The 14,738-nt window shown below is 43.8% G+C and overlaps 1 protein-coding gene across 1 annotated transcript in view; it reads right to left on the bottom strand.

The window, feature by feature from the left end:
* Positions 1-14,738, bottom strand: part of SASH1 (SAM and SH3 domain containing 1) — a 170,657-nt gene that overhangs the window by 17,043 nt on the left and 138,876 nt on the right. The window contains exons 10-15 of the mRNA XM_012655548.1: positions 12,870-13,216; positions 7,488-7,562; positions 5,836-5,979; positions 2,622-2,757; positions 1,639-1,808; positions 660-869 (exon numbers count right to left, since the gene is read on the bottom strand). Coding sequence (XP_012511002.1) covers positions 660-869; positions 1,639-1,808; positions 2,622-2,757; positions 5,836-5,979; positions 7,488-7,562; positions 12,870-13,216 — 1,082 coding nt within the window. The remainder of the gene's footprint in view (positions 1-659; positions 870-1,638; positions 1,809-2,621; positions 2,758-5,835; positions 5,980-7,487; positions 7,563-12,869; positions 13,217-14,738) is intronic.

The following is a 14,738-nucleotide window of genomic DNA, read 5'->3' on the forward strand; positions in this document are numbered from 1 at the left end:
GAGCCTCCAAGCCCTACGCTTTCCCCCATAGTCACTTTTATGCTAATTGAAAGATTAGCAAGTATCATTTGTGATATATGCTGTACCTTCCAGTCCCCCAGCTCAGCAGGTAAGGGGGTCGTTTTATTAATCACGGGTTAAGAAGATGCACATCGCAGGCTGTGACGGATTCTGCCAGCTTGCATTATAATTGTGCCCTTGATGAGAGCTAATTCCTTTAACTCCACACGGCCCACAGTGGAGGAGACTCTGCCTTCACTTACACAGCTATTAAAATCCAACTTAGAAAGCCCTGTGAACCTCTGAGGAGCAAGGGTGTTTTGCCAGGAGGAAACAGAAATCTACCACTGCACCCCAACCCTACTAGATGCTGGGAGTGATGGTGGGAGGGAGGAGGGAGCTCGCCTTTGGAGCTGGCCATGAGCAGAGCATCAGGGGCTTTGCTTGCAGCCCTTCCAGTAGGAATTGTGACCTGGGACTTAGGCTTCTACAGAAATTATGTTATTTCTGTAGAAGAATGGACACTCATCATAGGTAGCAATGGACCCCCCCCTTACTAGGCAACGTAGATCAACCCCTGCTTCACTCTAAAAATACCCTCACTTGCTTAGTTTGGGAGAGGCAAAGGCAGCGTGTGACAAGAACACGGAGTGACTGACTTTCAGGTTAATCCGATCGAGGAGGTCCTCCACAGATTTGGGCTGGGGTGGTCTTCCTTTTCTCCTCCTCCTGGTGGGGCGCTTGGGCTTCTCTTCATCCTCATTCAGCACGTCCACGTAGATGAATTTGAACGTGCCAACTTTGTTGTTCAGCAGGCCCATCCAGGTCCCCATGGGCGGTTTGCTGATTATATCAATGATATCTCCTTTCTGTGGCCCAGAGAGCAAACATCTTCCCATTAGGTACGTTTCTAAGCACAAGTCATGAATCAGTCAGATGCGTGGGTCATGCAGATGTGAAAACATTACGAAGGCCAGAATTAGGGCTCCACAAGTCACCCTCCTGAGCTGTTGAGGTAGGAGATGACTGGGAGGGCAGCAGGGGCCAGACGGGGCACTTCTGACTGGCCCCAGATCATGGCCCCTCCACCCTCTTCCCCATAGGACCAGACGTGCCTGAGGCGTCTCTGGCGCTCTTAGCCAGGCCGCCACCCAGCACTCTGAACACCTTCCCCCCATCCAAAGCGCTCCCACTTCTTGGAGAAAGTGTTTCCCGCCAGCCCCATGCCAGCAGCACCCCGTCCTGTGACAGCTGCACGCATTTTGTGGACCTCCCTCTGTCCCGCATAAATATCTCTGTTCACACAGAGAACGCAGTCATCTTTCTTTACATGGAGAAAACACAGAAACCAAGGGCTGGAGAGGCAACAGGAATTCTAGAGGGAAGCTGAGGTCAGAGGACAGGGCCAGGGGATGAGGCGGTAACAGCAGAGGGATTAACACAAGACCCTCCTGCCTCAACCGCTGGCTGCCTTGTGGTTTTGTTTTTCACTACAGAGGAGACCAGTGGATCAAGGTAGACAGACATCGTCCCGTCTGCACCGTAATAACCCAGCATTCAACAGTAAGGTGGAAAGAAAACCTCTCAAAAAAACCAAAAGAGCCCAGTTCACGGCTCTGAGGCCAGGGAGAGAGATACCTTGAGCTTGAGCGAGTCTGTGTCGTAGGGGCTGGGGGTGAAGTCGGTGTGCACCCTGGCGCGCCCGCAGAAGGGGCCCCGGTAGGGCGGCTCTTCATCATCGCCGTCTTCCGACTTGACGCTTTCCCTGTTGCTGGTTGAGGAGTCGGTGGTACTGACTGTTTGGCCACCTGTATGGGAAAAACAGAAAGAACCAGAGTGAATACAGACTGCACACACCACAAAGCTGGGAGGTGTGGAAGGTATGGCCGATTAGCCAACAAAGGCCCAGAGAAAGGAGGCCGTGGGCTGCAACCATCGGGACCGGAGCCAGGCCCAGCCTCCAGTTCTCTGATTGTTACCCCTCATCAATCCCCTGCTTAGACAGGGGACTCACAGCAGGTTACCCACATGACATGGAGCCGCCCTGACAGAGGACACTGCGATCCTGGGCACCAGACTGTGCCCTTGCCGTTCACGAGCTCTCATCTGCGAAGTGCTTGACTTTCACCCCGTTTTACAGATGAGGAAACAAACTCAGAGAGGTCACGTAACTTGCCCAAGGGTAAGAATTAAAGCAGTAGCTTCAAACATGGTCTCTTCTCCCACATCATTTGGCCAACAACAGCCACCACTGGCCCTGAACTAGCTGCGTGGCATTTGTCGTCAATGACATTCCCCTTCCCCAGCCCTTTATTTTGTTGGTTGTCTTCGTGTGCTTTTCGCCTTGGCTTTTTCATCCTCCCTCCCTGGATCCCTCCTCTGAGATGCTCTCCCTGTCTTCTCTGATGAAAATTAGTCACCCGCTCTTTTGTGCCACTGCTAGGTGTCCACTACTAAACAACTACAATTCTAAGTCTGGAGAGTTTGCAGGTCTGACTCTAGTAGCACCCGTAGGATAGGAACACGGTCTCGGTTATCTTTGAATTGCCCGAACCTGGCACTCAATAAATATCTGATCTTAATTCCAAAGAAAAGCATCTACGGTTATAAACAAGACTTACTCATGGAGCTCTGCCCACTCAGAGAACTGCGAAGACTTTCTACGGAACCCCCAGCTTTGAGCTTGGGTTTGTCCATGTGTTCAGAGTCAGGCTGTGAAGAGGGAGGAGAGCCGGGCATTCCATCCAGGCCAGAGTCCTGAAAAGGGTTCAACAAAGTAAGTTTCATCAGAGTGGACAGGAGTTATTTTATAATTCTCAGCAATTTAGTCCTCAGCTAAACCAAGCAAATCAATATTTATACCCATATTGGATTCTATACCCAATATTCTCCTCCTTTTTAACCTATATCCTTGTTAAATTTTAAAGCTCTGTTTAATTCTAAGCCATGTTACTATTTATTAAGCACTCAAAAATTATTTTTCATGCTCCAACAGATATTCTTAAAATCTCCGAGAAAAATCTATCTACCATACAGACAAAATATTTAGTTAAAGGCTTAGAGACTTTTAGCACATTCACAGTCCAGTAACGAGGCTGGACTTCAACTGTAGATCAAGTACAACCCACTATTAATGTAATATCTGGAAGGACCATTAGATGGTATTTAATCTACTTTAAAGAGAAACACACTTAAAAAAAGTATACTCCTTAAAAAAAAAAATTGGCCAGATTCTTATGTTTCCATTTACACAAATTATTGAAATCCACTAAAGAAATGCCAACTTAAGCCCCAGATATACAGCAAAATTTCTATTTTCAGTCTATAATAAAGTTCCCATATATTCTGTGGTTTTAGCCCCTTTCACTTTTTTTCTAAGTGTCGGTAGTAAAAAGCTACGAAGGCTCTTTCGAATCGGAATGCTGACAGCGGAGACTCAGCAGTACTTTCACTTTTTAGGGTGGTATTGTCAGCTCAGCAGCTCCTCATCTGCACATATAAGTATAACATACTTATTTGGTTAGCGGCGCTATATTGATAGACAATATCACACTTCAAAAGTTTGCAGTGAGCATTGTTTCCTTGCCAAGCTAGAAAGTGCCTGGCATACTGCACGGCCATGTGAGCACAAACCAGCTAAAGGAAACCTGTTATTTGCATGGTGCTGAGTCATCAGAAGGGCTTTAAAGTGATTCTGCCCTGCAAACAAATTTAAGGACCACGGCTGTGGCAGCTTCTGATCCAACATACACTTGAGCTTTACATTTGAGGAAAGTGAGCAAACAGCCTCAAAAACAACTACAAACAGAGTTGCCACTATTGGGAAGTTACTGAACCTGCAAAGTATGAATTCCTTAAAAAAAATTCCATGTTTCCTTTCTGAATTATGAAATAAGTGATCTTTCCATTTAAAACCTTTTGTAATGGTTCTGGGAAAAGCACGCATTTTGAAAAACAGCAGCATTAAATAGATAATCTCTGATATATGTTCTCAAATGGTTTAAAAAAATCTATTAATCACATTATTTATTGATTACCTATAAGAACGGGTACTATTCCAGGTTCTGGGCATATAGCAAAAACAGAGAAAACAAAAATCACTACTATAATGGTAGATATATTTACTAAAAAGTTTTTTTTTAAAACCACACAAAATCTCACATTAATTTTCTCTTTCCAGAAAGCATTATAATGATCAATTGTTTCTTTTTTTCCTTAACTTAATGTGAAATGATTGCTTTAAAAAAAAAAACAGAGCACTAAGAATACAAGATTGCTATAAGGTAGTAAAATTATAGAAAAATGTTCAAAATGACATTAAAATTCTATGCTCATGATCCATAAAGCAGAAAATTGCTGAGAACATAAGCTTATAAGGGCTTTTAGTGGCTGCTTCAATCGTGGGTAAAAGCAAACTTAATAAAGTGCTTTAAATTAGTGGCAGTTCTTTCTCTGGCAGGCTGTCAGCGGCAGAGGAGTGCGCACAGTTACTGCATTGCTAGGCAGAAACACAGAATCACCATCATGTCTTCACTCACAGGGACAAGAAAATGAAAAGAATAAGGAAAAAAATCATGGTGAAGACGCACTGAAGGCAGCCCAGACTTCCCCTGCAGGTCTAACAAGCCGGAACACCACTGGCATTTTGGGTGGGGAATTCTTTGCTGTGGGGCCATCCCATGCATGCAGGGACATTTAGTAGCATCTCTGGCCCACTAGATGCCAGTAACAAGCACCTCACTCCAACCCAGTATGACTGTCACAGATAACACCAGACATTGCCCCGTGGCCCGTGGGGGAGCAAAAATCATGGCCCCTTCCCATCTCCCCTCCCCCACGAGAACCACTGTAATTAACTGAAGCTGTCCCCAGGTTTTGTTTGAATCCCAGTGCAGTGGCTGGCTGGCAGTGTTGAGCGATTCACACAGGGCGATGCTTGGTTTTAGCTCACTCTGGCCACCAGAGGGCAGCAGCTGAGCAACAATGTTTGCTTTCCTGGCTGTTTTTATTTGGTAGATAAAGCAGCATCCCCGACATATTTCAAGTAGACGGCCAGCTCATATATGGGGACTTCAATGGGCTACAAAGGTTACTATAAAGGTGCCAGAGGAGAGTGTTTTGAAAATCTAATGGTCAAAATTACCTCGAGGCCCCGCACTCCAAGTCTCTTTATTCCCTCCACCCGTGCGATTAAGACAGAAACGGGTCATATTTCTAGCGATGAAATTACAGAACAAGGGGAGGAAAAATCAATTCTGTGATAGCTTAATGGCTAAGACAGGGCCAGTTAAGCGAAAACATCCCCCTCAGAAACATGATTACTGCTGAAGTCCGGTAGCCAGGAAGTACTTTCTGAGTTTACTTCTCAGACCGGCTATGTGCTTCTAGAACAATTTATGCTACATTTGGCAAGTCTGTTGTCCAGAAAACTTTTTTAGGTTTGATTCTGGTGACATCCGTTTTGTAGCAAGGGATATTATAGAAAGTAAAATCCGTGCTTTGTGTTGAAATTTCTAGTGCTTATTGCAAAAAGGATAATCCTTTTTTTATTCGTGTCTTTCCTCTTGTCTTGTCCATAGAAGGCCAAGGGAGAGACTGTATTTTTTATTCCCAGCACCAAGCACAGTGCCTGAATAATACAAAGTGTTTAACAAATGCTCATTGAATTGAATGTTTATCCATATAAACAAAGCGTGGTCCTACAGTAGGTTAATGCCAGGGAATATACGTAGTTAGCACCGTTTAAAAGCACAACTTAGAATCTCAGACGGGTCACCTTCAGCTTTCCTTGTTGTTAGGGAGAACCTAGGGGCTTTCTGCTAGGTAGCCACTTACCTGCTCAGAGACAGAACTGCTGTACTTTTTAGACATTCTTTTCCTCATTGTCTCTTTCACCGATTTCACCTTTTTCCCGAGGGAGATGCGGGAGGCAGTGGGTGATTTGATTACTTCTTTGTACACAAAATCTCCTTCTTTACCCTGTAAAACAGAATGTTCCAAGTCCTGTTAGTCACAGAAAATGAAGCCCAGAAACAAGTTTTATTATTCAAACCATTAATGTTCTAGCTCTCAGAAAAATATTAGCATTCCCCCAAATCTTCAAGTTTTTCTCATGTTAACTCAGTGCTGCTTCTCATCTCTTTGATTAAAAATTAAAACCTATTGACTAAGGGGCTTCTTGTTTGTTTGGTCAAAGTAGGATATCAGTCATTTTTTATTATATTTAATCTTAGTACATTCTTGCCAGTTTTATTTTTTCCATCATCTTAAACACCTAGGGGGACTGCATTTCATCAAAGAGTGATTTACTTGAACCAATATTCATGTAATCCCAGGAGTGTGGCAGAAGAGGGGGAGAATACCACTGAGTCACCCGAGGAAAGGGGTAAGAACACAATGGTGAGAGCTCAGTCATTAGAAGTACAACATCCGATTCGATTTCTGTCACTGCACAGCTCAGTGTGGTCAACTCCTAAGAGTGTCAATTTCCTTCTCCTAACAAGCTAGATTGTGGTCACCTCTTATTCAATTTTGCATTAAGAAAAAATTTTTTAAAAACCCAAAACTTTCCCTTGGGAAAGGAAAAGAAATCATACTTTCATTTTTTGAAAAGATGGACTACATACAATTATTGGTTTAAAAATCAATAAAACTCGATACTCAAATAAAATAGCTTAATTCTCTTCCAGGAAATTCTGAAACACTTCATATAGATCACAGAGGGGTATTTTAGCTGATCCAGGATCATAACAAATATAAAGCATGAAATCCTCATTTTAGAGTTTCATGACAAGATACACAAGGGACAAGCAAAACTGTGTCTAAGACTCACCTCCAGCATTGGGGCCTGAGAAAGCAAACTTCAGGGAACAAAACTCGTGTACCACAGTGGTGGTCTATTCCTAAACTATGATCCAGAAGCAGGTCTGAGAAGGTAATAACCTTGACCCTGAGGTCTCTGGTTTGCTTTGGCCCCAAGGGGACTGGGTTCATTCCAGAACACCCCAGATCACGAAGGCCTGGGCCCTTCAGGGCCGGGTACTGGGCCCACGGTAAGACCGATTGTTTTGAAATGCTAGTGCAGACTCTTGGTCTCCAAATCACAGGGCTCCATCCTGTTGCACTATGTGCGTGTAATAGTATGTGCTTGCAAATAGCGTGAAAAAAAGACCATGTGCACAAATGACTCAGACCATAGAAGCCAAACTCATCTGGATTTGTTACTTGAAGAAAATTGGAAACAAAAGCCTTAAAGGAACTGTGTTACTTCCAGGAGGGAGGTGGTGGCCAGAGTGGTCATCATTCCTTCCACATGGTGCAGAGGAGAGTCTTCAAGATGGGTGAAATAGGATTGCTTTCCAAGCATGATTAAGGTTTACCAAGGAAAACATTACCCAGTATCCACTCTCAAACACAGCAAATGGGAAACTATCGTCAAACACATCATCTGAATCCAAACCTTTTGCTTTCCTCTGACATATACTCACCATTGGGTCAGAATTATTACTGCCAATGTGCAGAGAACGATTTGTCAAGTCAAATCCTCCAAAACTGCAGGTTCTCTATGGAAAAGAGAGGGCAGGGCAGAAATAATTCAGTTACGCAAGCGAGCAGGCAGTGTACCAACCCACTTCCCACTTGCAGGACAGCTCTGATTCACGAATATGTGTAAAGGATGAAAGTAGAAAACAAGAAACAATGAGGAAAAAAACACATGATTCATGTCATAAGGAAGTGTCACTAATTTTTCCCTTTCACAGGCCGCTGGAACTTTGCCTACACCAGAGGTCTACAATCTCCTTAACCCCCTTAACATGCAGAAATCAACCATTTACCACCCCTTCCCCCCAAAAAACCCAGAAAACCTCCACGACTTTACATGAGTTTAGTGCTGTCAGATTCCTGTCTCTTAGCACAGAACTTCCCTCCATATCAACTACATACAGCAGTAAAAACGGAGGGATTTGTATTAGACAATCCATGTGCTCCATGGTTTTGGAAACCCAGGTCTGAAATCCTACAGCTCTGACACCAACAGCAAGATTTTCGGACAGATTTTGTTTTGTTTAGTTTTAAATCGCTGAGAAGGGGGGAGAAAAGGGTATGTTTATAGTAGTCCAATCAAGCCAAGAGGATTACTCACTCATTGCTTCCCCATCCTAGCCAACAATGCTGATCACTTACCCATCTCACCGCCCCACTGAATTAAAGGTGACCCCTTTTCTCACAGTGGATGAAGTGGTCACACCACATTTGCCCAGGAAAAGGGGTTGATTCAATGACTGTCTTTGACCATCCTCTTTAATTTCAATAGGAAAAATGCTGATGTTATACAGAATGAAAACTCCACTGTCCTTTTAGTTTGCTTAAAACTTTACGGAGCTGCTTAAATTTCAGTAATTTCTTTTTATTTTGCAGAACTTGGTTCAAATTCGCTGTTGTTGTTCTAGCAAAAGCCACTCAATGATTGTCCTACTCCCCCAAAGCACTCTAATTTTGTCGCAACAAATTATCTTTTTCGGAAATTGGTAATAAAAGTTGAACAACAGGTTTGGGCTTTACCATTCTACTTTACCAGTTTTTTAGAGAACCCTAAGCACTAGCTATTAAATGGAAAAAATGAACAGAAAAGTACAACATATACTATAAGCATTGCTTATTTAAAATAAATATACTTTAGATACATATCAATTAACTGAATTGAGAGAGTAGAAGGAAAAGGCCTAGGCTGTTAGAATCACACAGATGTAGACCCAAATCTTGGTTCTGCCACTTACTTGCTGTGATCACAGGTGAAGTACTTAACTCTCTGAGCTTTGGCTTCTTCATCAGTGAACTATATCTACATCATGTACTTGAAGACTTCTAGCACACTGTCTGACACAGGGCACACACTCCATGAATGCCGGTCTCTCCTATTACTTCTCGTTAAGGCTGTACTGAGAATTTGGTTGCTTGCCCTGACAACTGTCATATTGAATTCTTAGTCAACATTACAAATATGCAAATTAAGGGCTGTAGCTTTGTTCTGGGCCTTACGATCTGGGGGTTCAATTGTAAAACGAAGGCATCCCAGCAATGGGCCACAAAATGAGAAATGGCAGTTGTAGCAAAGAGAAGGGCCAGGCAGGAGAGGAGGAAGACATCTCAGGATAACCACCATCAGGGTATCACAGATCTTTTGTTCTTCACCAATGCTATTGCTGCCGTATTAAACAACCTATTACTGATTTGTTTTCCAGCGGTCATTACCCTAATTGTATGTTATATATCAATGGGAATCTGATTTTCTTTATAGCCAACTTAACTGGACCTATATCTACTCTTTCTACACAAAACACTCACGGAATCACCCACCGGAGCAAGTCATGTCATGACTATTCCTCCAGGCTAATTTTTAACATTGACTTTCCCTTTCCAGCTCATAATGCCAAATAAGTTTGCTCATTCTTGCAAAATCAGTGATTTGATTCTAGTTCCTTTGCTGTGACTCAGGGCTGCACAGACACAGTATGGCACCCAGATGGCTGATCACTTTGTGGCTTTTGCACGTCCCGGCTTTAAACTACAGTATCTACTGCCACACTGGAGCCCGGCACGTTATTTCTGATGCATATGAAATAATCTGACAAAAAATTTACGTGCAAACCATAACTGCAGTAAATGAGAAGCTCGTTTATGTTTTCACATGCTTGCTGTATGCATTTCTTCCTAAAATGAAAAGCTTAAAGAATAGACTGATTTTAACTACCAACTAAAATCTTTCCGAGTGATATGCTAAGTTATCTGAAATTGATTCTTTTTTATCAGTGGAGGGTTGACAAAAAATATAACAATGAATATTGCTTGAATTAATCTCCAACTTTTTCTATAAGATCAAGTAGTTCTCGAAGCAGCACTCCTTCGAAAGAGAAAATGGATTGTAAAGAGCATAGTAAAAGTAAATAAACCAGTCTTGGACTTTGATGATGTAAACAAATGGAACCTAAATGAAGATTTTTTTAGTGCATACATTTCCTGTACAGATAATTATAAAAACATTTTAGATAGATGCTTGGGATGAGGAGCACTAGTCAATGGAATGGTCATGCAGTTGGAAACATGTTTTGGGGGGACTGAATTTAAAAATGGACGAACTTCCAAAATGTCATGCATGTCTGTTCTCCCAAACAAAAATTGAATGACCAAATAAAAAGCAATGACAAGTGACCACTTTCAGTGGATACAAAGCATTATCATTTCCCTGAGGTGTCAGCAAGCAGATATGGCATTTTTGAAAGACAAAAAGATCAAGGTTGAAGATTAAAGGACACTTTTGGATAAAATGAAGAAAATACATGACAAGGAGAATAGAAAAGAACTTTTAAAAATAAACTTAGCAAAGAAGTAAGATTAATCCCTTTTTTAAAGAAAAAAAGAGCTCTTTCTATTATTAAAACACTTATTTGCTCTTATATTCTCGAAGTAATTAGAAAATTAAAATTTATTTTCCTGATTACATAATTGCACTTACAATAAAAGGTATGTGCAGACTTCTAATGTAGCACTGACTGCCTATTTTAGCAAGTATTAAAACTGTCCAGTACTGCCTCAAGCTCACAGTACCTAAAAAATAGCTCAGTCTCAGACTGATACTTGGGATAGAGACTACACAGTACCAGTTTGGGTGGAGGTGGGAGGGACAGTGCGATTGGTGCTTAGAAACAAGTTTGCATAGATGTCAACACTCAATGTCAGTAAAGAATTAATCGATGGCCCGCAATGTTAATTAGCACAAATCTCAGAAATATAACTTCTAGAGAGAAAGTCCTGCTGAAGTTATCTTATTAATTTGGCAATAAATAACATGAGAGGCACATGGGCAACTCGAAGTGCTCAAATTGGATAAATTCTCAGTATTTCGTGATTTAAACTCACAGAGGTGAGTCATCCATTAACAGGGAAGTGGATCTGTTCTACCAAGATAATGTCAAAAGGCACAAAGGCAGACGAACTGGGCAGAAGCCTTCTGAAGGTAAAAGAATAAATGATACCAAGACTGATATTTTACAAAAGATCTGTGGGTCACAGCAGACCAGAGGCTGAATGAGTGAGAAAGAGAGTTCTGTTATTTTAAAATAAAGACAAAACCAACAGAAAAAAAAAAACTGTTGCCATGATGCAGAGCCAGAAGAAACGTTTCTAGTACATACTAGTCATATTCAAAAGTGTTGCAATAATTATACAAAGTGAAAAGACAGAAAATAAGATCTAGGAAGAAAGTCAGCACATGTGGAAGTATTTGGAAAACCCAAGGGTTAGGAAGTACCTAACAATCTTTTCAGAACACAGAAGGATACTGTAAGGTTGGCACTGACAAGTCAGGATTCGTTTTCACAAAAGCAGAACTTGATTGAATGAATTTAAATAACAGTAATCGTCTAGGGAAGAACATCCTGCTCATGAATGTGAAGGAACTCTGTGATGGAAGCATACCCTATTCTTTCAGATCTTTAAGAGGAGCCCACAGCTGGCCGTCCCAAGTGGATTAAGCAACGTGCCAGAGGGCAGCAGGGCCAGGAACTCCACGCTCTTCTTCACTCAGCACCATTTTATACGGGCCATTGTACAAGCTAAAAGGTGGGAATTTCCGAAGGAAAAATACCTATATTCTGGAGTTCAAAATAAGTCATGCCCTGAAAATAAATTTTACTAGGTCTCTGATCATTAAAAGTGAAAACCATTCTGCTATGTGAAAGTAAGTACTTCATTCCTTGCTCTGTACAGAAGAGTCTACAGGGCAGCGGAGACATCTCCAAATGTCAATTCATTTGTTTAAAAAGATAAGAACAGTGAATAAACTTCAGTAAAGCAAAAGAGCTCTGATTTTTTTCTCTCTTGCTAGATGCACACACTTTCCGCTTGCCCCACTAATACAAGAAGTGTACTGTGCAATGTTTTCAAATCACAAAATTGGTGACTGCGATGATGACAGACTTTCCGTGAGCGAGCTCCTATTGTTTTAATTAACTGAAAGAGTAAGCGTCTCTTTCAAGGGCGAAATGCCCGTCTGTTTTGCATCAGCTTCTTTGAGGTCAAGTAACGTGGTGGCTGGGAACCAAGACGGCCGCTCCTGCAGGCAGCCAAACCCCACCCCGGGCCCTGGAAGCCCCGCTCTGGACCAGCACCAACTGGCAAGGGGGTAAATGGACAAGCAGGAAAGGCCACCTCGACATGAAAGCAGGATTCGAAATGCGAGCGGATGGTGGAATGGGCCCCGAGGTTCCGAGTAGAAAGAAGAGAGGGAGGAAGAAGCCAGGCTCCCCCGAAGAAAGGCCATAATGCTTGACTGCACATCACAGAAATGACAAGGCCGTCCTAGGACCATCTTTGTGACTCACAGACTTCTGGTGGATTCTCAAGAGAACCCTTTTAGTACAGCGGTCCACTGTGGCAGCCCACTTCCTCTTTGCCTCCTCCTCCTCCTCCAGCAAGCACCGCCTCAGGTCCTGTTTCTCGGCCTTGCTCAGGGTCCTGTCTGAGGCGGGCCGCACTAGCTGGGTCAGGTTCAGGTGGCTGTACAGACTCCGCTCCACCACGTAGGTGATATTGAACTCGCTGACGGCCGAGCGCCCGCGCACCCGTCTGCCGGGGAAGCCGCAGCTGCCTCCCCCTTTGGGTTTCGGCCGGAGCAGCTGCAGGTCACAGGTGCTGCTGGGGACGCCTTTTCTGGAGGGACGCTGGCAGAGAAAAGCTCTGGAACAGGAATAATTAGTATCCGTTTTCTTCAAGCGGATTTGCTTCCGGACACTCTGAACCTCCTCCAGGGACACCAGAAGGTGGTGCCTGCGACGGCTGTTGTCATAGAAGCAAACGCCATCCGTACTTACCCCGTGGCTCAGGGACCCGAGACCCTTCTTCATCTCCCCCTCCGTGAGGGAGCGGGACACTTTCTGGGCCTTTTCTTCTTCTGGGTAGGAGAAGAACGTCCCCATCTTCTTGGGGGGCTTAATCAGGCCCCGACTCTCTCCTTTGCTGAAGGTTTTGACCAACTTCCGGCCGGCTCCCCAGGTATCCAGGCTGCTGGACGACGGAGACGTGGTGAGAGAGTCCGAGTCATCTTCCAGAGGTTTCTCAGGAGAGCCGTCAAAGAAAAAGGGCTTCTTGTGCACTCCAGAGTAAAGGGCAGACCTTTCGTCCAGGACCGGCGGATTCTCAAACACGTGCTCCTCCCCACCTGCAGGGGAACCAACACAGAGTCCCCTGTGAGCACAAGCTCTGCATGCTCTCATACATCCCTATGTACACTCCCCGCCCTGCAAAAAACGAGCTAGTCCACACAGAGACCACAATGACCTCCCTCTGCATAGCATCACCCTCTTCATAAACCCGGCTCCCACCGAAAGATGCACATAAAAATGAAAATAAACTGCGAATGCACAGTTTCACATAAGCTTAATGTTAAAAGGTTTCAGGTGTGTTTTCCTCTCCTTTAAATATCTTTGCAGACCAAACACCTCCACAGACCTACTGAAAATGCCGTTTGCAAATCTAAGCCAGTCATGATCATGACATGCCTCAGCATTTCAACGTAATTTCTCCTCAGTGTCTAAATGCAATCCTCAGAAGCTAGGAATCTGAACCTTTCCCCTTTCTCAAAGGCCCTCCTTTATGTTGGCTCTTGTGGCTTTTTATAGTTGGAGAGTGATGAATGCCACGTGGCTGACAGTGATTTTTTTTATTGGTACATATGCCATTTAAGTGATTAAATCTCCAAGGGAGCTTGGGTGGGGCGAAGGAACATAAAAGGTTGTATCTCGCAAACATGATTGACCAATGATCTCCTGTTGACAGGCCAAACACAAAAAGTTAGGGAACTGGGCGATCCTGGCTGGATATTCAGCTCAGGCCCTGCTAGGAAGCTGCAAGGGCATTTAAGGCCCCTGACACGCAGGCAGTTCCGTGGAGCGTCCCACTTCGGCTCCAGGATTCCAGCTCGTGAAACCCTCACTGGACCCAGGTGGCGGCCAAGCCCTCCGGAGCCCAGTGGAAAGGTTTGGACGTGCTGGCAGGAAAACTGAGTTCTTTTCTGGATGTGTTATGTGCACAGATGTGAGAAAAGAAGTAGGTCAAACTGTGGGTGTAGTGATCCCCACTGGCCGCGGCCCTTTAATTAGAGGGAAACTTTTGAGCTCCGCAGCTTTCCCCTCGCTGAAATGCAAAGAGGAAAAAAGAAACGGTTCCTTGGGACAGAAGGATGGCACTAAATATACCAGCAGGGACGAGGGTGCCAGTGTGCTGTTAGTGCGGTTAAATGTCAGAGATAAAGGGGGAGGAATGCTCATTTCAGAGGGGAGAGACGGCTGGAACTGGAGCAGTCCTTTAAAATTCTAAAGAGGGCTTATGTTCCAACTGGTGGGAATTACAGTTACGAATACACAGAAAAAGAGACGGCTACTATTAAACACAGCCCAAGATCGAGTTCACGTTAATGTCTAAGAGATGGTAGGGGGTGGGGGAGGTGGGAAGGAGATGCATTCGAAACTAGGTCCAGTCCAAAGTCCGCTGCAGAACCATTCAGGGATCTCTCAGGAGAGTTTAAAAGCAGGGTCCAGGGTCCTGAGGAATTTGTCAGCCCAGAGGCAGTGAGCAAATATCATGGAAGTTTCCTGCTCCTTCCTCAGGGCACCATACTAATCAGGTGGGGAGACCAAGGGTCTTTATATTGTTTTAGGTAAAAATGGCAACCTCTTCTAGAT

This window comes from Propithecus coquereli, unplaced genomic scaffold (genome assembly GCF_000956105.1).
Source record: "Propithecus coquereli isolate 6110/MARCELLA unplaced genomic scaffold, Pcoq_1.0 Scaffold48, whole genome shotgun sequence".
Lineage (NCBI taxonomy): Eukaryota > Metazoa > Chordata > Mammalia > Primates > Indriidae > Propithecus > Propithecus coquereli.